A 24,754-nucleotide genomic window follows, 5' to 3' on the forward strand; every position below is an offset into this window, starting at 1 on the left:
CTTTACGGTGCACAAAATAGGCATTGGAAGATCTCACTGGAGTCCACCCTAAAGCCCCTCGGTTAGATCTTCGGTCGGCGTTCGTCGGTAACTCTGCAGCAGCTCCGGATGCTCTTCACATCGTTTCTTCCCGTCTTGTCTTTATATCATGAAAAGTGATTGTAAACTGAGGCCTTACCTCACGTGTCAACGTTCCCGTCGTGTCCCTTTCCTAAGCTCGTTTCACACAAAGCTTGCCTCTGTTTGAATGAGAGATTTTCATCTTACTCAAGAGACTAATCTCATAGTAACAGGAAGAGGGAGGCGAGCGGGTCAACGCCACGTTGCAGCACGAAAATGAAATTACCTAATCTCAATGAGAAATCACACAGTGGTGCTTCATTACACCAAACAGTGTGGGAGACATCATGGTTTCAAATTGCGCAAGAAAAATCAAGTACAGACTGTGTTTACTTTGGCAACAAGTGAATGTGCATATGACAAGACCTTTAAAGGCCATGAAGAAATCTATGAACGCAGTGTGGGAGAGGAGCTCCAGAAAGTATTCAGATCCTTTCACACAAGCTTCATCTGCTCAGAAGACAGAAATCTCGACTGATGTTCTGTGAGGTTTAAATATGGACGTTGTCTTCAAGGACCTCTTTTGTATTTGGCTGAATTTCCCCGTCCCTGCTGTTAAGAAGCAGCCGCATAGCATGATGCTACCGCCGCCATGCTTCCCTGTCGGGACGGTATTATCTGTTGGCAAGAATTGGTGCTTTGAGTTTAGCCCAAATAGTCCAGTTTTTTGACTAGTTACATAATTTTCTTAATGCTGTCAGTCTTTTTAAATGACCTTCAACAAGCTCCAAGCAGGAGTTTTTTTTTTTTTTTTTTTTTTTTAGACTTAAGTTTAATGTGAAAAAAATGAAAAAGGAATAATTTGGTACAAGTCAATAAATATAAACAGTCTCTCTTATCCCATTTATTATTTTTCGATTGCTTCGAATTTGTCTTTATTCTTTCTTGGACTCTGACTCCAAGATTGGAAGCCAATGGATTTAAAAAAAAAAAAAAAATGTATCACCCCAAATTAGGACAGCAAAGAAATGTAGAAATTTCTTTAATCATAATTTTTAAACCTCAACCAGTGCGCTGATTTACCAAGATATAACCTTGATTTCAACAAGATAAGTGACATTTGAGTGACATCTGGAAGGATTGCCAATGACAAAGTTGTGATGATTAAGAGAAGAAGAAACAATCTTTTCAACAAGAAATTTCTTCCTCCACTTCTTCGTCTCTAATTTGCTATAATGCTGAACCTTGCTCTGCTCTCCCTCCCCTCTGTTAATCTGCTGATTTGAGCTCTTGGTTGGACTGGAATGTGTTTGGGCCAAACTGTCCCGACACGTTGCAGCACCAGCAGCAGACCGCTGAGGGAGGTTACCTGACTGGAGGACGACCTGGACGAGTCCTCTGGATCTTTATTTTATCCAGCTTCGCCTGTTTGATTTGAAATTAAACCGCCGGGATGAATCAGAGCAAGGTTGATTTCGAGCCTTTTGAATATTCCTACTATGACTACTCCGACTGGTACTCGAACAAAGCGGAGCCAACGAAAACACCCAAAGAGTGAGTATGAAGAGTCAAACTAAGGGTGTTAAATAGGTTATTCGATGTGTCATCAGTCAGTACAAATCACAAAATGTTCACCATTTGCAGGCTTGTTTTTAGGAATGTGAATAGCAAAAAAATTAATTTCCTTTTTGTCACAGAGTTATTTTACCATGTGACCCGACAGCAGATGACAGGCTCTTCCACATATGCATGCTATCAATATCTGTAAGTATATTCTCGTCAAAAAAAAGTTGCTTTGTCTCTGAAATGTAATGTTTTTTGGCTTGTGACCTTTGACCTCAAAACAATTTTTATTCATCGAGATATTTTCTAACGACTTGAAGTAAAACCTTTCCGCTATTTCACAGATTTACATTAAAGTCGCTCTGAAACTCTTAACCCATGTGTCAGGAACCTTTCCAGGCAGTTCTGTTTTTATTTTTATTACATTTTTTTTTAATGTAGGCACAACCTCAGTCAGAATCACATGACATATCCATGGTACTCTATTTATTCAAGTTCAACTTTTTTTGCTAATCGGTCTCACATTTTGCGTCAGCGTTGTGCAACAGTAATTTGGCACATAAAGAAAATTGTGGGACTGTGGGATTTGCGGAAGTCAGCAAAACTTTTTGAAAGCGCTATAGCAAATAAATTCACATTTTTTTTTTTTTCCCACACAATTTTGACTGATAAAATGCCAGAAAATAAATGTGGAGCTCAACATAATAAATAGGGAGTGGTTTCGACCAAAGCCCTGAGTTTGTGTCTCAACTTTAACCTAGTTTCAGATTTGGGGGTCACAACAGTAAAACTCAAGAATAAAGATAATAAAAGACTTTTATCACACTTTATGACTTTCAAAAATATTTTTTAGGAGACCAGTTATATTAAACTTAATCCCTTTTGGGAATAGCCGTTTTATTTATACATTGTCGTAGGAATCCGCATTTTATATCTGAAGCCAACGTAACCGACAGTTTTGTCTTCATTATTGGCATGATGTTTTGTAATTTGAGGACTATTCATTTGTGTTGAATTGAGTTTCGAGAGTTTTCAATTTTAAAGAGTCAGATCCAATGTTATCAACAGAACTAACCGTTTATTTCCTCAGTTGAAAGGAGTCATTAACATGCTGACGGTTTGTAACAACCAGCTAACAAAATGTGAGCTAATTCGGTTAAATAACAAAAACAAACAGGCAGATAGTTGGTGTGAATAGTGACACTTAACCTCTCACTAGTTTGTGCGGTACTTGTTTTAATTTACTGACGTGTAAATCTAACATTTTATAACATGGCTTGCTTTGAATTTAAACAGCTTGGACATTTGTACAATCCGTCCAAGTAGAGCATAAGTGGAAAAGTACCATGAAATCCTTCAGTACTTTTCTACGAACCCATTAGTTGTTGTTGCTTCAGATAAATGCCCAATTTAATCATGTTTACTGTCATTTCGCCTGAACCCAATTACAAGCAAAGACCACTTCAACTCAGTCCGGAAAATCCTCATACGGTCGAGCACAGGATGAAATTCACGTGGCCCATTTTCCTTGTTCAGTAAATAATGTGAAATAAACTGTGACAGCTGAGTCGCCGCTGCTGCTCAGACATAACGAGCTTCTGTAAATCGGAAATATGTTTTCTGCAAAACGACGTCTTTATACGAGGTGCACGTGACACTTCCAGTTATATCTACAACGCCGTGTTTTTTCTCAAAGTTGCACGTTTTAATCAGCTTCTGCAAACATTGGGAAAACCAAGAAGTGATCAACAAGAGCAAATAAATGTCAACAATGACAAGTACGGTCCAATCAGTTGGAGACATGTCAGCAAATTAATAATAATTAAAAAAAAAGAAGCAAAAATTAGGTCTTTGGAATTCAAATAAAGGTTTTGGTCATGAAAATATCATTTATTTGGCCTTTCATAACAACAATCTCAAGATTTCAGTGCAAAATACAGCAGAATATGTTGTAAACGAGCACCTCGTTTAAACATTTTAACTCTCGGGCCATTTCATTTCTTTTGATTCATGAGCTTTAAATGACTGGTTTTTTTTTTGTAGAAGCAAATGTCTGTCAACTTTTTAAAGTAGCGATTAAAACCTCTGAGAAGGGGGACACCTTTTTGGAGAAGATTATTGAGTTGATGCTAAAATCTATTTTACTCCAATGTGTGCTTGAGACGTACTCTACCAATACTAATCCTAAAGTGGAATTTGATCTTCCCCCCTGTAGCTGGTGATCATATTAATCCTGGCAGCTCTCACCAGGAAACACAAACTCTGCCAGGGATTCACGCGAGGCGCCTCCAGCATCTTCAGGTGAATTCAAATCGGGAATGCTTGACGTACACAGGATGTTATTTTAGTTGTTTTTTTTTAAATTGTCTCACTATGTAAAATAATCCTGTATGATCCAACAGTCCAGTCAACTTCCTGGACCAGACTCAGAAGAAAGGCCTGGTCATGGCCATTTTTGGACTGTTGTTCAGCAAACTGTCGATGCTGGTGATCGCCCCGGACCCGCTGCCGTTTTCCAAAGACACTCCGGCCGACATTAAAGGTGGACATCTGTATGTTTATTTGTCCTCGTGGTTTACATACAAAGGCAATGCAAAGACGCAAACTCACACTTGGGCGACACGGAAGGACACGAATTCGCCTCCGTACGTTGAAAATATTTAACTTGAGCGGTGGTACTCGCGCGAGGGGAAAATTCACTTTTTAAAGAATGGAGCTGTTTCTATACGGTACCGGTGTAATGTTGTGGGTTTTAACACACAAAACCTTAATTATTTGCCTTTAATTGTTTAATTTGAACATTATATTTGAATATTTTGTTGCCTCCACTGGTAATATATATATATATATAAATATACATATAAATAAATAAATAAAAAATATATAAAAAATAAAAAATATATACTTTTTTTTTTTTTTAAACAACCAAAGTGACAGACTATACTACGATCACAAACTAACTATAATTTGATTTATCCCATTTCAAAATGGTCTCCTTTAAGCGTGTTAATGTGGTGCAGCCTGAGGGATGGCAATCGACTGATTTAATCTCGTCAAGACTGATATATTCCTTTTCCTTTTTCATCTCCGGTTTGCCAGAGTACATGAAGATAACAGCCATTTTCTACTATCCGATCCTGTACTACCCTCTGATGCTGTGTGCCACTCTGCAGCACAAAGCAGGTTATGCGTTCGGGACGCTCCTCTCCTTCGGTCACTTCGGGATCCTGGTGTGGCAAAAGTTTGACTGTCCAAAGACTCCAGAGGTGAGACGCCAACAGCACGCTAATGCTATTTTTTTTAAACACGATATTAAAGTATTTTATGATATAACAGGAATGTCTGTGTTGCAGCTATTTTAATTCATTTCCATAAAAGGTGCGCTGCCCATTGCTCACAATGGCATAAAACCACTAGAGCTGCATAGTCTGGCAAGCATCTGTGATGGCTGGCAATCCCACCTCCATTTCACATTAGATTAGATTAGAAAGCGGTTGATGTTCTGCCATTTGATGGTGGTTTTTTTTCCAACCCCCCCCCACCATGTTGTTGTTGTTTGTTTTTTAGCAAACTTCCATTCACCTCAATTAAACCCCTAAAAACTGCAAAACCTGTTAAACATTTTTGGATTTTGGGTGAACTGCAAAGACTACAGTTTATTTCCTTCCTCCTCCCCCCCCCCCTTATCGTCACAGATTTATAAATTCTATGCTCTGCTAGCAAGTCTGCCTCAGCTGGCCTGCCTCGCATACCTCTGTGTCCAGTTTCCTTTTCTGTTTCTCAAAGGACCAAAGAGTGACGAGGTGAGAATACACACACACACACACACATTTAGTCTTAAAAAAAATAAAATAATAATAATAACACCATTTGTCCTTTTGACGACACACGACTCAACATTTTTCTCTGCTTCATGTGCAAACACCATCAAACTAATCTCAGTCTGTCCTGCAGCTGGAGTGAGAAACATGAATTTCAGCTATGTAAAATATAACCACGATTACAGTAAGCAGCTTGAGCAGAACAAAACGGGTTTAACTTGGCATCCTTGAGCAGATTATGACGAGTGAGGTGATCTTTTTTTTCCCCCCCTTTCAGATATTTCAATACAACACAGATTTTGTTTCAACAACAGGTTTAATCTGTCTACATTTTATTTTCCCTCCCAAGTAGAAAATAAATTTCAAAAAAATAAACAGGAAAAGAAGTACGAATTCATTCACTAGTTGTTGTAGCTCATTCATTGACAATTATGTTTTTTTTTTTAATTATTATGCAGCTTTCAAGGAAATTAAACTTCTCACCACTTTATGTAGTGACACCCTAAACATTTTTGTCTCACAGGACCTCGACAGCAGCTACTACATCGACTATGTGAAGTCACTTCTGAAGAAAAAGTCTTCAACCATCAGGTGAGTGCAGAAAATTAAAAACCCTCTGATAAATATTAGTGGATCAGTTAAAAAGAGGTCATCACATGCAGGCAATATTTGAGGTCATTGTGTTCTTTTACAGAACCAACAATGTGTAATTTTGACAGTTTTGTTGTCAGTTTACATTTTTTTTTATTACTGGAGTGTTTCTACTTTATTACATTTCAGTACAAAATATGTAGTTTTTCTGCAATTTATTTATCTGACAGTAGCAGATTCAGACTTTACATTCGCTGCGAGTTACACTGTTGTGGAGTAAACTTAAAAATATTAAGTTTCATAAAAAAAATTAAAAAATACTCGAACATTTTGTTCGAGTTGTTCGTCCATTTGTTCCATTATGGTAAATGGGGTAGTTCAAGAAAGCCACGAGAGAATTTCTGCACAAATGTTCACTTGGTCCCAAGAATGAGCCGATTACATTTTGGTAATCCAAAAGGTCAAAGGTCAAGCTCCCTGTGACATCAAGTCCCTCTTATCCTCCCGCTCCATTCTCGTGAACGCGATATCTCGGGAATGCCTTGAGGGAATTTCTTCAAATTTGGCACAAACGTTCACTTAGACTCAAGGATGAACCGATTTCATTTTGGTGGCCAAAAGGTCAAAGGTCACAGTGACCTTACAAAACACAACTAAAAAAAAAATCCCTGCACTAATTAAAAATTACATTAAAAAAATATTTAAAAAAAATGTCCAATAGAAAAAAAAATGGTGATAACATTTATATCGAAAAGGTCAACTTCTGACGTCATAATGTTCTTAAAAAACACTTTTCTAGCCATCATTAAACACCCTAATTGCTCAAAAACAGAATTGGTGACACCAATCTTGGGTGTCCATCTTGTAACTGTGCTGATAGTATCCATCTTCTGTGATGTCGGGTTGGAGATGTATGTGAAACATCCACGTCGTGCAATTTGTAGCTTCTTTGCTGCAACATCCATATTTGAAATGTATAATTCACAGCGTGGTTGGTGAGAAATCGATAATTTCTTGGGTTGGGGGGCTTCTGCTCGGGGAATTTGGACACATGACCTCCGTAAATGTAAAATGTATTTATCCTTTAATGTGATTCACTGTCATTTTCAAAACAAAAAAAAATGATATTGTATGTGACTAACATAATGAATCCTCTGTTTATATACTGTAGCTCTTCAGCGTCAGACAAGCCAACGCTGGTAGAGAGAATACTGGAGGTGCCCAAGAGTTATATTTATGTACCTGAAAAAGGTGAGCTTCCTCAAACAAACAATTTTTTTTAAATTTATCGACACTGACAGTTTTTTTAGATTTTTTTTTTTATAAAGGCTGTAAATGTAAAGCTTTGAAGGAATGCAGTTATCCAAATGTAATGATTCATTTTGTCTTTCAGTGTTTCGTTTTCCACTGAAGCTGGTGGTATCTGCTCTCGTTACCTTTGTGGCGATATACCATGTAAGCTTTTCCATTTTAAAAAATCAGTCAAAATGCATTTTCGTCCGTTTTGCCTTCGTGGCGTGTGAATACATCATGCGTGTTCTGTAATTTCCCTTCAGACTGCACTGCTATTAATCGTCCTGGTGGTCCCCATTCTCCATATTGTTCGAGCTGGTATTGACGAAAACATCGCCTTCCTGTTACTGGGGTTCGGGATCGTCCTTTCAGACGACAGGATGGAGGTCGTCAAAATCGTGACTTTCTACACTTGGCTGTTGGAAGGTACATTTTTGGCATTTCAACATCTGAGCGTGCATCTTTGGGGAAAAAAAAAAAAATTAAAAAAAATTGAGACTAATTGTGTTTTTCTTTTGCATCCCGTTGTTTGTTAGTGTGCTACCTCTGCGCGGTGACTCTGTCGTGTTTGATCAGTCTTGTAATGCTCATGAAGTCCATGGTTCTCCACAGGTATGTGAAGTAAAATAAGAGACATAACTCACTGTGGACAAAAATTCAGAGTTTTCGTTATGAAAATGTTATTTTATAAGTTTAAAGGCTCAATATTTCCACTTGCTCCTCATTATTTGATTTTTAGTTCTCGTGGTTATAAATATTTAAAATGTATTTCTTATTTCTCTCTTTTTAGTTCTAGATATCAGACTAAATATTACAGTACATTTAAGCCTTAGAGAAGCTAGTTTTCAGTTTCCTGCCAGTTTTGTAATGAGTCACTTGGGGAAAATAGGAGGAAACTATATATGTTAAATAGTGATTGGTTAGATCTCCCCGCCTTCCTGTCTGAACCTCATATCACTGCTTTACCCCCTTTATTTTAGATCAAACCTAAAAGGACTGTACAGGGGAGACATTTACAACATTTATAACAGCCAGAAGACCATCCGTCCGTCCAAATCTGGTGTTGCCTGTTGGATGGGCTTGATGGGATACCAGGCTGCAATCGTCTGCCTCGGTAAACTTACTGCAAAGTCGTTGTTGATTTTCGCTTTATTTGAAGTATAATGCTAGCAATCTGCTACAATTTGAAAAGACCAAAACAAACTGTAAATTGATCGCACTAATCATCTTGCAAAGCATAAAAGTCGTATTCCTCTGTGCTGCAGAGCCTGTTGTTGTCCAGTAACTATTAGAAAAGTAAAAATTAATGTCACACTGTTGACATGATCTTTTATTACCATGAACACACACACACACACACACACACTGTAGTTTGTTGACTTAAGTACCAACTGAGTATCAATCTACTCCTGCAAAAATGCTCCATTTGAGTAAAGCTAGTTAAACCTAATATGCTCAAGTGTTCTAGCAAATTACTGGGCCTTTACAATTAAAAATAACCCCAAAACCATTCCATTATATTTTGTGTCTTCAAGGGACAGCGGAGCATTTTTACTGGATGGTGAGCTCGGTACCGAGAGCCATACACAAATTACAGAAAGTTTTGTATCCTTTCATTTAATTCCTGGAGAGAAATTATGAAATGGAATTAAATCCCAAAATTTTCACATCATACAGCATTTTAAATTAACTGATTTGTTAAAAACAAAAAAAAACAATGAACTCTAAAGTAAAACCATAATTCCAATTGGAAATGAGTTTAAAAGATTAAAAACTGTCCCGTTTCTGTGCACGTCTCGGCAGGAATGGCCATCCAGACCATCGTGTTCTTCATCTGCTTCTTGTTCCTGGTGTTTCTGATCATTATCCCCGTTTTCCACGGCCGTAACATCTTCATGTTTGAGGTCGCGGGGAGGGCATGGTGAGTCAGCAGGGGTTTCATATAGTTCTTTTTTTGTTGTTGTAATTTCTTAAATTACATGATCAAAACACTTCTCCCCCTCCCCCCCCATTACATTTCCCGTATCAGGCCAGCCTGGGTCACAATGCTACTGCTTACAGCGCTTCAACACGTGGCAGCCAAATTTGCCTTCATTAAAAAGGAAGGTGGTACAAGTGACTTGAATAACAGGTAAGGTAGTTTATTCCAGCTCCTTCAATGGTGTGGAGTTTAATGTAGTCATGCGTGATGTGGCAGTTATTGATTTGTGGCATAATCCCTTTTTTGTTGTTGACAGTTTATGAGAATATGATGTCAACTTTTAAGTAAAAACATCGTGTTTTTGTCACTAATGACTGGTAGTCGTTACATCTTTTTGTTTTATAAAGCAAATTGTGAATTTTTTTTATTTTTTTTTCCAAATACATATTTAAATCAACAGGCCCTCTTCCTCTCAGTGCTGCACTCTTAACTGGGATTCAATTGTGACAACTACCAAAAAGAGGTCCAACATAACCAAAAGTCATGTTGCAGCAATTATTGCATTAATTACTGAATAAAAGGAAAAATGAAATAAGATCCACAAAAAAAACCCCAACAACAGATAGTTGATGGGCAGGCCAAAATAAAATAAAAAACATTAAAAAAAAAGAGAAGTCACTCAGACCAACCCACAAAGAGCCGTCGGATCTGGTGTCTTCCCTCTAAACCTGAACCAGAACCAAACCCTGACAGGAAATAAAACCACAAAAAAACCAGGATTGCCGAACCCATCAGAAATAAACAAAAAAACAACAACTTTAAAACATTTAGTCACAAAACAAAGAAGCTGCTGCTGCTGTAGCTGTTGCAGCTGGAAGGTGGAAATTTGAGCAAAGCCGCCTGCTCCTCCTTTATTTGTTTCCTCACAATCAGACCAAACCAGAAACACATGAGGGGAGAAGACAATCATGAGTCAAGGACACAAGGTGAAGAGGTTTAACAATTATGGACATTTCATTGATAACTGCAGTTGTGCAACGACTTAATTTATTCTGGGAATTTAGGGACACGAGGGGGTTAAATTTCACTATAAACGACTGATGGGTATTTTATAAGATAAATCCAGTGTTTTTAGAAGTCATTTAATTGTGATGACTTTTAGACCAACACATTAATACATAAATATAAAAAAAAAAAAAATTTCTTGGAGGTTTATGTGAGAAACCTTTCTGGGAACTTTTACTTGAATTTATCATTAAATGGTTGAAGAAATATAAATTTGAATTAGTTATGCTGCTCCATAAAGATAGGGAACTCTAATATTTAAAAACCCTTGAAGTCCTCAGTGTACGTCAAGCTTGAATAAAACCTGAAATTGAGAAACCTTTCTTGTAAATACCCACATTTTTCAAACTCTATCCGCACAGTAAGATTTTAAAACGTGAACTCTTCAGTCAAAACACATCAGACTCTTTGTAGCAAAAATCACGCGAAGAAAACAGGTTTTTGTGTTTGAAAAAAAGAATCTCCGGAAACAACACGTTTTATTTCCGGCGATTTTCAGAGAGAGCCTGTTCCTCCTGACGTACCTGCTGTTCATGGTCAACGCTGTGATCGGACTGATCGTCGCAATATGGAGGCTGGTGATCACGGCTTTGTACAACATCTTCCATCTCGGTCGTATCGACGTCAGCCTGCTGCATCGCACTGCAGAGTTCTACGACCCAGGTAAAATAGTTTTTAATGGCACGGAGTAAAGCAATAAGAAAAAGATCAAATAACACCAACATTACCCATCAAATGTGAATATAAAAGCAGAGCTGTGACTTCATTATTTTCTGCTGATGACTTTAGCTCTGCTCTGTGATCTTTGACCCCATCCAGCCTATCGATACTACACCCACTTCCTGAAGGTGGAGGTCAGTCAGTCCCACCCGGTGATGAAGGCTTTCTGTCGGCTGCTGCTGGACATGATGGTCACGGGCGACAGATTCGAACAGAGAAACCAAGACGCAGAGGAAGGTAGAGACCACGAACTGCGTGATTTTATTCATATCTGTGTCAAGTTTCAAATTAAATGCAATAGTTTTCACTCTTGAGTGACCAGTCAAAAAAGCCATGTCTAGACCACAGACTGTATATAAGAGTGTTCCAGCTCTGAAAAATGAGGCCGATGCGGAAGTGTCTTCAGCTGCAATACCACCGACTGCCACTAGAGGTCGGCTCCAAAAAGCCTCCGGTTCCATAATCTCCCATTCAACTTGTCTCATAAAATTCTAAGTCAATCATTTTTATCCACAAGTTATTTCGGTGTTGGTAGCTAACGTCACTCCTAATCATTCGTTTTCTGGCGGTCCATTTTAAAATAATCCATCATTAATTAGATATTAAGCCTCAAAAAGATGTGTTTTTGGGGGCGTGTCTGTTTGATTGACAGCCCTATGGTGCAGTCAGGTTGCGGCTGTCTGTGGTAGGCGGGATGTAGTATCGCCAGGTTTCCAATCACATCGAGTCAGATCTACCGCTCGCCCAAATATGGTCACTTCCTGCTCCAAACCGCTCCGACCTATCAATATGGCGCCGGCTAAAAACAGAACTTGAAGCTTCATAACGGTCGTTCACAAACCAACGGGTGACGTTCCTGCCGGTTGCCTCTTGGTCTAGTGGTAGCTAAAATCAGATGACTTGGAGCTTTTTAAACATCCCAAATGTTAACAACCACAAAGACAACCTATGAAATAGTGGGACACATTGTTTCTCCAAAATACACCCTTTTTTTTCTACCTGGCGATATTCCCGGACCCCCGGCCCCTCAGTTTGCCGTCTCGTTCTGCCTTCAGCCTGCTCCTCCTCCATGCTTACAGGGATTCCGGAGAACAGGCCCGCCGGCAAGACGGCCAGCAGCCGGAGGATTCGCTCCCGCTGGCAGCTGCTGTACACGCTGGTCAACAACCCGTCGCTGCTGGGATCCAGGAAGCACTTCCAGACGCTGCAGACCTCGGAGAGCGTCCCGAACGGCACCCCCAACCGCAGCTCCAAGAACAGCAGCAAGAAGGAGGCCGGCAAGCCAGCTGCAGAGCCGGTCCAGTCCACGGAGGCCCCGACGAGCCAAGGAAAAACGGAATAAGATCCCTAAACTATAAAGTTGGCAGATTACTCCAAACTAAATTGTATTGTACTGCGCAAATGTAACTCGTGTCATGGATCACTTTGCTTTAGAGACATTTTAGCCTCCTTCTTCACATAGCCTAATCTATCCCTTCTTTAGTTCTGTCTGGTTGGGAAAGATCAGATTAAGTCATCAGCTATAATTAAGGGTTTGGCAACTAAAACATCTGGTCAGAGTTGGGACATGCTTGTGATACTGAGCTCAATGATTACGAGGGTGGATTCAAGTTACGAGACTGCTCCTGTTACGTGTGAACGACACGCAGCACCGTGACGTCCACGGAGCAGGAGGAAGGTTTAACCCTCATGAGTAAGTGTTCAAAATTTCATCGCTTGATCAAAATCAGCACCGGAGTTACGCACGTTTTTGCGAGCGCTTGTCCGTGCGCACGTCGATTTCTCTGTGGCCGTGAGCAAAGGGCGAACATCAAATTTTGTTTTCACACTCTGGAAATCGGCAACAGAGGGCTTTTAAAGTGCTTCTGGAAGCCCATTGAAGCAACGAGCCTGGAGAGGTGTTTGGAGTGACGTTAGGCGGAAGGTCGCTGTCCAAAACTGAAAAGGTCAGTCGTGGGAAGACTGAGTTCTCATGACGGAGGCGTCCGAGGGAAAATATTTCATACAAACAACCTGATCTGTGAATAAAACACAATAGTAGCTCCCCATCCCGCCTACTCACTGGATTAGACGCCCTCCTATTTCTTTCGGTTCCCCAAAAATTTGGTTCCGTTCCCAAAACATTTTGTTTTGTTTTGGGTCCATCGTGAAATTTCAGATGCACCCATCCCAGCTGTCGCAAAAAACCTGTGTAACTCAGGTGCTGATGTCGATCAAGAGATCTAACTTTTCATACTTACTCGCGGTAGTTGTAGCTTCCCCCCGATGCTGCGCTCTGTTTGCGTGCAACTTTTCGAATGCTCTCGTATAACTTGCTTAGGTAAGCCCTGCAAACGTGCATCAACCACAGTGCAAAGACATATCTGCAAATATGAGATCCCGGAGGCTCCGACAGAAATATTAATCACAATGCAGCTCCTGCTGTATGAGAACCGAATTGTGTCACGCCATAGCCTATACAGTATCCTATTGTGCAATCGTTTAGAGGCCGTTTTAGCGATTTCATATTGACGTGAATGGACAGACTGACGGTGCCGATCAATGTCAGCATCAGAACTGGAGTAAAGGGGTTGATACGAGTCTATTTTTGACCTGGCTGGCATGCTGATTCGCACATGTTCTCTGTTCTCAGTGCTTCGATGCTTCACAGGATTTTTTAAAGATCGTGGATGATAGGAGTTAATATTAGAGTGAATATATCAAGCAAAACCATGAAACTTTGGTTTTTATGATGTAAAAATAAAAATGTAATATCTTTCCTATCTGTTGTTAGAGGTTTGAGTCACTTTCTACTTACATTTCATCTTTGTGATAATCACTAGTGAATCATAGGATCAAATTCAGCTGTTATTGCATTTCCTCTGTTGTTTGGATATACAAGTAAACTGTTTTTCTAACATGTAACAAGTGACTGCTGAAGAAAAATAAAGTGCTAAAAAAGAAAGTCTGCTTTTAAATGTTGTTTTTGTTGTTTTAAAACAATTCTGCCATTTTTTTTTTAAACACAGTTCAATGTTGATATATAAAATAATGTTTTGTTTATACTGTACATTTCTATATTCCAGAAATGCTTTAAATGTGTGTTTATTAGTGTCATTATTTTTCCCTAACTTTAGCTTTAAGTTAAGCTTTGTGTTTTTATCTTTTCATTTTTCTGTTATTTTCTGTGTTTTTAAGTCTTTCACTATTTCATCTCCTTCCTGCCTTGTCAATTTTCAATTTCCATTTTCAAGGTATGATTTGATCCTTTTCACATTTGTTCACTTTTATAATTTTTTTTATCAACCCCTCATTTTATTTTCCAAACAAATCACGATTAATTGGTTTTCTACTGAAAATGCCTCTCTCGGTCGTCTATATTTTTAGTCAAACTATAAGTTACTAAAATGTTAAATGTTGCAAAACAAAAAAAAATGTATATGAATGATACAATAATTTGCTTTTTTTTAGCAAAATATTGCTGAAGAGTTCAATTAAAATGACTGGAGACAGAAGGGCCTCTTCTTACATTTTACATGGGTATTGATATTCATTTTATATATTTTGCATCCTTTATGTTAATATTTAATGTGAATTGATGTTCCGTGTGAAATTACACACATTTTTGCCATAATGTAAAAAAGAAAAAGACACACAAAAAGATGAAGAACCATCTGTTTTTCAAACTTTATTGAGGCACATAGGATTAGGAGAGCTAGAATATTTAAACACTTCGGTAAGAACATACAGTGTGCTTTATTTCAGGGGTATAAAACTGGAAAAAAAAAGACAACAGGAAACACAGACCTCGAGTTATTTGTTGAGTCTAGAATATTTAAGATGCAACATACTGTGACTAACAACAGGCAGCATGCAGGTCCTTCGACGCAGTTCTCAGGGAAATACAGCGGGATGGACACATGACACAGATACGACCGAGCAAAAACTCCACCTACACACTCAGAATCACTTGAACCGTTTTACGCTGGTGGATAATACTGAACTAATTGTCCACATCTTACCATCACGATAGATTTAAAACATTTATTTGGCTATAACACAGTTATTGTCACAGGAACTATTCACAGTTTAACTGGACAAAGAGCTCATAGCTGCAGGACACAATGGTTTGTATCTTTTCTTTGAAATAACAGGTTTTTTTTAATTATTATTAACATTTAAACTCCCTTACGAGAGGATTACATTTTTGCACTCCCTACTACAGCAGCACATATTTACGTCAGTAGTTTAAAGCAGGATATAAGTACCTTTTAGTTACTAGTGTCTACTGCATCTACTTCACATCTTCCTCATCACTTTGAAGTGTATTTCATGTGACACAAGTTTTTACATTTGATTAAACACGTCGTTCTTGTTGTCAAACATCCATTTCTTCCTCTGTTTTGATGAAAGCATGATCCTTATATCTGCTTTCAAAAAGCAGCAGCACCATGGAAATTTACGCATGCACAAAGTAAAAATGAGCTTTCATGTTGACTGTTATTAATTACTGCTTCGTCGGAGACATTATATTTTCCCCTTTTATGTTATTTCTGTCCATCAAGTGAGATTTTTCTCTTTTTAAGAGAATTAAAGGTTTATTAATATTTGGTGGAGTTGGTGCATTGACCAGCCAATGGCCTGATCCAGGAATCTTTTACAGGATAAGAAAATAAGGCATTTCTGAACTTCTTTTTATTTTTTTTGGCTCTTTTTCCACTTTCCTAAGTAAATTTCACATTTCAAGTAGATGCGTCACATGATTGTCTATCACTGTGTGTAGTTTGGCGATTCTAATCCTGATGCGCATTTGAAAAGCTGCAGCTTTATATTTACCAGACCTGACATGAGAGTAGTGTCAATGATCTCGTCAAACTCTCGTTAAGAAGGCAAAGAAGCTTTTCCCAAACTAGCCAATGAAATGTTAAATGAACAAGAAGCTTTACAAACATTAACTGTTTTGATAGTGGGCTACTTTTCCCCGCAGTTTCTCGCTCTGGAACAAAAACACCTGTTTTATTTGTCATCTAGTGCTGTTTGTAGAAGCTGATTTCTGTGATGATCGAGCGTGAATAAAAGCTGTGATATTTCCAGCAACAAAAAAGTAAGTGTAATAGCCTAAACTAGGCCTAGTTCCAACAAGTCCTCCAAACAATACGACCACACAGATCAGTTGTTCCAACCGTCAAATACGACCCAAAGGAGAGTTTCCCAAATTAGCGTCCCTGGTTAGGTTTAGTCACAAAAACGACTTGTTTAGGTTTGGAGAAAGATAATGGTTGATCACTTGAAATTAGTTGTCCATTAAAGTTATGACTTCCTGAAAGATGTTCAGTCTTCGTCATCATGACAACACTAAACGTAATTTTTTTTTTTTTTTATGTCCCGACTTGTGGTTGGAAATGGGAAGAGAACAACGTTCTCCTGCACTGCTGTTGATCTAACAATTCACCGACCTCATCTGAATAAGGAAAAATTCACGTTTAGACGTCTTCAACTGCATCACTTTCCACATTCGGGTGGTTTATCACAACAAAGGATCCTAATGGACTTTCCTCTACTGTCGCCTCCGTGGCCACTAGAGGTCGCTTAACTTCAAATCGTAACTGTGGGCCACAGTAAGCTATTTGCACAAAAAGACCTATGTGGTAGTTTTTTGGAGAACGACACTCTCCCTACCTCAGCACCACACAATCTATGTCTAGAAAATATCCACTGTCAATCAATAGAGCCCGGCAGCCTGTCCAGTCACTAAATGCTGCCGCTTACATTGTCGTTTAAAAGCAAGTAAATGTGAGTCTTAGTGGATCACTCTGCAGCAAAGCAATATTTCTGCAAAGCTGAAGGGACCCTAAAAACCCCATTGGCACAAACGGAAGAAGTAATTAAATGCAAAACCGAAAGCTGAAAACACTGTCACGGATAGTTACTGATTTGGATATTTGTAGTTACTTATAATATTCACCGCTTCCGCTCCCAAAGGCAACCTGTCGCTGTACTCCGATCCCATCTCGCAGTCGTCTAGATTCCCCCGGCACTGGGACAAGGTAAACGAGTCGGTCACCACGCTGTCTTCTGTATCCGGCTCTTTGTCCCCGTCTGTGCTCTCCGACTCGCCCTCCTCCTCGTCCAGCTGGCTGCCGTTAATCTTCCGCTGGGACTCGGTGTGAGGCGCGTGGATGTTGAAGTTGGCGGCGAGGTTCCTCTCCATGTGGTACTGGTCTTTGGCCTTCAGGATCAGCTTGTAGGTCTTGCTGCGGTACTTGTACACCAGGTGGAAGCACGTGGCGCCGAGCAGAGGCACGGTGGACACGGTCAGGAGGCAGATGCTGACCGAGACGATGATGAGCAGGTTTGGCACCCTCCTCTTGGTGGTGAACACGACCTGGACCTCGCAGTCCTCCCCTCTGTAGGTGAGACACAGGGAGTAGTTGGTGCCGGATCGCAAACCGCTGAACCGGTACGTGTTGACGCCGTCCATGATCCTCGACCACTGCACGGCCGAATGTTCGCGGTCAGCAGTGACGCACAGATACAAGCCGTTCAACTGAACTTTTTCGGAGACGTCTGAAAGGTCTTGACGTTCATCGCTGCCGTCTTGGAAGCTCTCTGATGCGCTGTCCTGGTTGGCACTCTTGTCTCTGGGAATGAGAAGAGGATTGAGGCGCACTGTTGCCTCCGTTTGTGACACCCCTAACGCGATGACACCAAAGTCAAACGTGTACTGCTTGATGTCGTCCAGGCTGCCGTTAAAGACGGTACCAGAAACGTATATCGTGTTTGCTGTCAAGCCACATTTGTTGGAAAGTGGCAGGTGTCTTGTTGCCTCCTCGTGAGATGAGGGATCGACGTCTGCTGTCGGAGGGTGCGTGGTTACGTTGTTCACGATGTCGTTTCTCTTTAAATCAGGGACATGCACGAGATTGAGAACAGCTATTTTGTCCGTCGGCTGGTGTATCAACGGGTTTGTTTGAGTGTAAGTCGGTACGGCGGTCATTTCTTTGACGGGTTTTTGTTTCGGCAATGCAACCACCGCCACCGCCACAGAATCCTCGGCTCTACCAATCTCATTTGTGGCAGAGCAGCTGTAGTTGCCGCTATCCTCCTTCCTGAGGCTGGAAATGATCAGAGTCCCGTTATTAAAAACTTTGACAGAGTTACGGGACATTAAGGAGTCCTCGTTAGATTCTGCTGCGTCGCCGTCAGTGAACGACAAAGCCACCTCTTGTTTCTGCCTTTTGCTGTCAATGCTCCACATGACCAGAGGTTTTGGGTTTCCTTTGAAGTCACAAGTCAAGACCAATTTACTGCCCTCAAGGAAATTCTTGGTATGAACGTTTGTCTGAATTCGTATTGTGACATTCGGGCTTGTACACGTCGACTCAGGCAGTTCCTCGATGACTTCTCCTTTGAGGCTCTCAGGACTCGCACAAATGATCAAATGTTTGTCTGTGAACGAGATGGTGCTTGTAGAAATCCAGTCTCTGAACCAGTTGAGGGAGCAGGTGCACGCAAAAGGGTTGGAATGAATCTGCAAATGTGACAGAGACACCAAACCGTCGAACGTCCCTTCGGCGATGGTGACGAAGTGGTTGTTGTTGAGCCGGATGGATCTCAGGTCTCTGAGGTTGGAGAAGGCGTCCCTCGGCAGGTTGACCATCTCGTTGTGGTTCATCTTCAGCAGCTCCAGGGCTGTGAGGTTCTGCAGATCCTCCCAGGGAAAGTCTACGATTTTATTGTGGCTGATGTCAAAGTAGCGCAGGTGAACCAGCGGCAAGAGGGCTCCCTGTTCGACCCAGACGATCTCATTGTGGGCCATCCACAGCATGGTCACCCTGGTGACATCATCAAAGCTCCCCAGCGGTATCAAAGTGATCTTGTTGGCGGAGAGACTCACAGTTGTGACATTGGGAGGCAAACCGTCCGGGACTTCGGATAAGTATTTGTAGGAGCATTCGGCGAAGTGGCGGTTGGTTTTATCAAAGCAGGTGCAGATCTCAGGGCAGCTATGACCAGCGGGGAAGACTGTGGCGATCCACAAAGTGAAGAAGAGGAGGTCTGCAGCGGCCATTTTCTGCTCCTGGAAAAACAGTGTCACAGTCATCTATCAATAAGTAGATAAAACTTGAATTATTTAGCACATTCAATGCTAAATTATTAGCGCAGAAGAGAAATGGAATTTTAAAAAAAAACATGACGACGGAAAAGAAAACACTTTTAATACTTATCCATCATTTAGAGAAACTGAAAATGCAGAGTCTCGACTGTGTTAATAAATGGACGGAGCATTTTCCTTTGTCAATTCATCATGCAGTTTCCTTCTGGTTTCTCAATAATAGCTCAGGTCTGTTTTTAAAGATATTTTTAGCAGCAATCAGACATTGAAAGGATTAAGAAACACAAATTACAAAAACATCTTGCTTTTTGCCGAATGTAGTCATGCAAATATTTGCCCATTGTGTAATTTCCTGAAATACTACAGAACTATTTGCTCTATAACTTGATTTGTAACCTTTTGCGTTCTCCTTTTAATTGAAGCTCCACAAAATTGGATCTGCCTGGAAAATCAAGCTGGAATAATAACACTTGCTGTAACCTAGTAAAACTGCTTTTTGCCTTTAGGTAAAATTAAATATAGAAAATTAATATACGGCAATGGAAACTGACTCCCTGTGTTTTTTCCTTCACCTCCGTCTGCCTTCAACGTTGGACAATTATTGGAAATATTCTGAACACACTAATCTGTGGATTATCCTCGATAACTGGGACAATATTTCTGTTAATAGATGTTGGAAAAAAAAAAGTTAACTAACCTCCAGTGTCCTTCCAAATTTCACTCATTTAATACCAGCACACATGAAAGCAGAGCTATCACACATTTTTAGATCACTATCGGATCTGTCCTCAAATAAGACTGTGCTGTTTGCTGGAAGACGGATTGAGAGCAGCTCAATACAAAGGATGCAGAAAATGTATGTCAGTGATCGACTTACAATATTACGGGTTTTCATTTCTGCCCATACAAACAACATTTATTGCATACTGTATCTGTCAGTTCTGCAGAGAGATCCCTCCGCTGTTTGTTTTCCAGAGGTTTCCATCTTTTTTTTTTTCTTTCTTTTTTTAAACTAGCAAATTGACTCATCTCTGATTGTCATAAATTGCAGGTCACCTATGTATTCTACCAGTTCGCATGCAATTTCTGTCTGACGAGGGCACACGGTGTCTGGGAAAACATAAAAAGCCACAAACAATGTCTCATTTCCTCAGCTTTGACGATGCCTGTGGATAAACTGATATGAGTCTATGTTTTATTCAAACAGGAGGCAGTGAAGCTGTGTGCAGAAGCCTGTTTTTGGTATTTCAAACTACGCAGCAGCCCCCGGCGCTCTGTCCTTGGTGCTGAAAGGCAGCCCGCTGTTTTGTTTCCAGCGATCTGGAAACCGCAGGAATCCCCAATTTTATGACACAAACATCGCAACCGCCGGTGAAATCTGACACGAGAAGACCAAAGTTCATCGGACCTCGACGCGCGTGAAACATTGATGCGAGGGGGGAGGAAAGGTGATCCTCTCGGTTACTAAAACTGGAGCTTACCTGCGTTTTGTGTTTTTTGTGGGAGTATTTTCTGCGGAGAGATGTTGTTTTCCAGTGAAAAGCAGCCCAGACTACACGCTGTGTGAAGTTTGCAGAGTCTACATGATTAAAACACGCGTGTCTTGCTCCAGAGTGTCTCCTGGCTGTGGATATGTGCTATGTCATACCGAGCTTTCTCCTCTCCCTCCTCCTCTTCCTCCTCCTCCTCCCACCGCCCTCAGCTCTGGACGGAACCGCATCAACATTTAAAAAAAAAAAAAATGTTAAAGGCAAACGACCTCCAATTTGACAGTCACTGTTCATAAGAGATGACAACTAATGAGGACTAAATGGTGCGTGACTGTGGTAGAGCTGCCTTATTCATAAACAACGACAACGACATGAAGTGTTCCAGAAATAAGACAATAGGTCTAATAAAGGCAGAAAAACAGCAAATAATATGATGAAAAAAAGTAAAATAAAATGATAAAAGTCAACCTTAAATTATTTTAGAGCAGCAGCTCCAGTTAGGTGGTTTATCAATTAGTTGATCAACCAGAAAATTAATCAGCAAATATTGATAGTCAGTCAGTCATTTTCTGGTTTTAGCTTCTCAAATGTGATGGCAGTTTATTGAGTGGAGATGAAATAAAGAAAAATAATCTGACGTTTAGTTGTGTTGTAGTTGAAAAGTTTGGACAATTTTTTTCGGATATTTTATAGAGAGAAATTAGCAGATTCATTTCGATAATATAATCGTTAATGTCAGGATTCCTGTCTGCTCCTACTGTTTGCTCCTCTGTTTTGTCCCCAATCACGTCTCCTCGTGTTTTCTGTCATTCCCCTGTCTGTTTGTTATTGTTTTCCCATGTGTTCCGTGTCCCTCACCGGTCTCCCCAAACCACCACCTGCAGGAGGCTCATTTACCTGATCACCTCCCTGGACTTTATGTACCCTGCCCCTACAGTCATCTAGTGTCGGTCCATACTGCCAGTCACCGCCAGTCACCCGGTCCGTCTGTCCGTCCGTTACCTCCCGTTCCCGTTCCCGGTTCCTCCTGCTCCTGCTCCCAATCTCGGCTGATCGCTGAAGCTAAGCAGGTTTGGGCCTGGTTAGTACCTGGATGGGGGAGTACCAGGTGCTGCAGAGCTGCCAGTCGGAGCAGCCCGGTCACTCCAGTACCGGAGTCTGTTGCCGCTTGCTGTGGAGGACCTCGGGATTCCCCCAGCGCAGCCTGGCCCCATTGGTGGAGTTTCCCTCCCGACTCCGGAATCAGACATTGACTTTAGGTACCGGCCTTTATTGATCAATAAAGACTGTTTTCAACTTATACCCGAGTCTGTGTGCCTGCGTTTGGGTCCTGTTACACCTCACCTCATAACAGTTAATTGACCAACATACACAGGTTAACTCAAGTAACTTAATTTAGGATACTTATTTTTCCCCAAATTTAACCAAACTGAAACAGTGTCCCATTTGTTAACCATGTGTTTATTGTTGTTGCCATGACGACCAAAGCCCTGTATCTCAAAGGTCACATGTTGTTTTAGCCGATGACTTATTCTGTCGTTGAGGACATGTTGGTCCTATAGAGGATGCAGAAAACAAGCGAGTCACTGGAAATAGTTTTTCTGTTATTTTAGTGTAAAGCATAGAAGGCTTAAAAACATTTACTAGTTTCTGAATAGAAAAAGTGACTCGAATGCAGAAGTGCCTTAAAGTGCAGTACCGCTGAGGGCCACTAGGAGTTGGCTCCAAAAAACCTCTGGACCTAATAGACTCCCATTAAACTTCTCTCATGAAATACAAAGTCAATAAAAGTTTTCCACAAGTCATCATGGTGTCATTGCTGAATTCCCTCCTTCTGATCAGTGTTCTGGGGATTCTTCTGAAAATAATCCCATCTTTATTTGGTTATTAGGCCTCCAAAGAGAGATAGGTTTGTGGGTGTGTCTGGTTTGATTTACATGTCTGGAGGTCAGGTTGGAGACATTCCCAAGCAAATCTTAAATAGAAATACCACAAACTCAGCTGACACAGTAAAGCTGGAGATTCTGGGGCCCTGGGCGAGTTTCTAGCTCTGTCTGCACACGTTTTGTTTCAAAGCAGGTGTACCTGATAACATTAAAAAAAAAAACTCACTGCATTCAGTTTAGATGGCAGTTTTAAGGCCCTGGTATTGTTCATGCCAGTTCCCCGTTTCAAGAAGAACATTCTTGGAACTGAGTCATCATTAACAAAAGGTTGTTTCACCTTTGTTTTACCTCCTAAAACAGGTCAAAATGTCTCAGGATTCACTCAAGGTCTGTTCGGATTACATTACGCTGCACAAGTGTTCATGTTATTGTGTCCACGCCCCACGGTTCGACCGATAAGCTTACATTTCGGTGAGCTTATCGATGAGTGAGAACTCTGCAGGAAACAGAAAAACATTTTGAGGTATGACGCCTGTGTGTGTGTGTGTGTGTGTGTGTGTGTGTGTGTGTGTGTGTGTGTGTGTGTGTGTGTGTGTGTGTGTGTGACGCAGTAGTTGACTATATACAAAAGCACCAGGTGCACAGAGCGGAGGCGGCCATGAATCATCTAAGGACATCTTGATTCATTTAGTTCAGATGTAACATCATCATCTTTATCATCCTGACATAAATTTCTCTGCATCATTACAAAGTGGAGAACTGAGTTTCTGCTTCTCCTACTTTTATCACACAAAGACGCAGATGTAGATTTCTCAACAGCTGCTGAGGGATATTATTAGCGCAACTTTAAGTCGATGCACACAAATGAAATGGGATTTAAGGTTTCATCACAGTTCTGGTCACCGCAGTCTTTTGCTTTTCTTCTTTATTTTATATTATTTTTCTCTGCTAAAAGTGACTGTGTAGAAAAACCCAAACGGTGAAAACTCAGCAAATTGGCATTTAGGTTTTCAAATTGCTCCCACTAGTCAGGCACAAAAAAATGACACTAATGGACCTAAAGGTGGCGCTGTAACAATCAACTGTAAATTTATGCAATTATCTCCAAAACGACTTTTTACTATTTGAATCTGTGAATGTATCTGCATCTATAGTCCGACACACTTCTGCTTCAATTATCTATAGAATCTATTTTTGTAAAACCTATTTGTGCGAAGTCCCAGACCGTTGGGCCAGTTGAGGCGAAACTCGGCCAGAATAATCTTTGGACCTTGCTGATATAAAGTTACCTTAAGAATTTTGATTTGTAAATCCGTTGATTAATTGTACATTTTTAAACTTTTGTCTGTAACCAAAATTGACTTAACCAATTGGAACCAAACTTGGTGCACACTTTCGGATGCTATCTCCGAGCTTTGCTGAGCTGTGCCGAGATGTTTTGCCACTAGGGGACGCTACAAGGGTGAAAAGTTTAAGTGTCATAATCGGCTGCACGGATTCGTATGAGATTCGGGTTGCGCAATCTAGAGTCATATCTCAGTTGAAGCCTTAAATTACAATAATTAATCTGAATGTCCTACAGAGCTGACATTTTTCAGAACATCCTCTGGCTCAAAACTTTGGCTCGCTGCAATATATGTTCAATTCAGAAGTCCATCACTGTATATTTGCTAAAACATTCAAAATCAATTGACATCAAAAACTCCACAAATCTTTATTCAAATGCTAAAATTTACACAGACATTCTTTGGATATGAAATAGCAAATGTTTTCGAAGGGGTTCTGATTGGTTAAACAAGGAGTCCGCAAGGATGTTAAATATCTTCCTGTAATTTGAACTGTATGCACAACATTTTTATTTCTCCAAACATTTGATTAACCTTTTAAGCCCTAGAGCCCCCCAATTGGGGGACAAGGAGAAGACTTAGCAAAAATATTATTAAAATATGGACATATATACTGATATTTACACATCTGAACAAATCTCACGAGTGTTCCTTTTATTATTACACCAACATTATTCAAATAGACCTTGTGGTTGCAGAGATAAACTCTTTTTATTATGGGTATGCAATTTTCGAGCTCAGGCGTAAAAAAAAAAAAAAAAAAAAAAAAAAACTCCGAATATTTGATAATGCACCTGACATCATCGAAATGATATTTGATTTTTTGGGGGAGGAATTTTATCATAAAATCACCCCTGTTTTTGCACATGTTATGTCCTTCCCTAAACTTACAAGACGGCTGTT

General features: G+C 40.3%; 2 protein-coding genes across 2 annotated transcripts; one reads left to right on the forward strand and one right to left on the reverse strand.

Annotated features, from left to right (window-relative positions):
* Nucleotides 1–1,513: 1,513 nt before the first annotated feature.
* LOC138624897 (receptor for retinol uptake stra6-like) lies at nt 1,514–12,376 on the forward strand. Its single transcript, XM_069705470.1, has 17 exons — nt 1,514–1,614; nt 1,758–1,824; nt 3,839–3,924; nt 4,026–4,165; nt 4,723–4,889; nt 5,319–5,426; nt 5,968–6,035; nt 7,207–7,286; nt 7,429–7,490; nt 7,592–7,754; nt 7,865–7,940; nt 8,309–8,442; nt 9,132–9,249; nt 9,358–9,459; nt 10,814–10,977; nt 11,134–11,271; nt 12,114–12,376. The coding sequence occupies exons 1-17, from the start codon at nt 1,514–1,516 to the stop codon at nt 12,374–12,376; spliced, it is 2,037 nt and encodes a 678-aa protein (XP_069561571.1).
* A 2,312-nt stretch (nt 12,377–14,688) lies between these two features.
* Nucleotides 14,689–20,804, reverse strand: LOC138624850 (immunoglobulin superfamily containing leucine-rich repeat protein 2-like). The gene is made up of 2 exons (XM_069705397.1): nt 20,611–20,804; nt 14,689–19,093 (listed from the first exon to the last, which is right to left on the reverse strand). Exon 2 carries the CDS (start codon nt 19,082–19,084, stop codon nt 16,940–16,942), a length of 2,145 nt encoding a protein of 714 aa, XP_069561498.1. The 5' UTR covers nt 19,085–19,093; nt 20,611–20,804; the 3' UTR covers nt 14,689–16,939.
* Nucleotides 20,805–24,754: the final 3,950 nt, after the last annotated feature.

This window comes from Brachyistius frenatus, unplaced genomic scaffold, assembly GCF_029030835.1.
Source record: "Brachyistius frenatus isolate BFR_SWC_R1_liver_20210118 unplaced genomic scaffold, ASM2903083v1 Contig_56, whole genome shotgun sequence".
NCBI lineage: Eukaryota > Metazoa > Chordata > Actinopteri > Embiotocidae > Brachyistius > Brachyistius frenatus.

Coding starts and splice junctions, on each gene's coding strand:
- LOC138624897 (XM_069705470.1), top strand. CDS start 1,514: ATGAATCAGAGCAAGGTTGATTTCGAGCCTTTTGAATATTCCTACTAT. Junction 7,941..8,308: donor AAGTCCATGGTTCTCCACAG/GTATGTGAAGTA, acceptor CCTTTATTTTAG/ATCAAACCTAAAAGGACTGT. Junction 11,272..12,113: donor AAACCAAGACGCAGAGGAAG/GTAGAGACCACG, acceptor CCATGCTTACAG/GGATTCCGGAGAACAGGCCC.
- LOC138624850 (XM_069705397.1), bottom strand. CDS start 19,084: ATGGCCGCTGCAGACCTCCTCTTCTTCACTTTGTGGATCGCCACAGTC.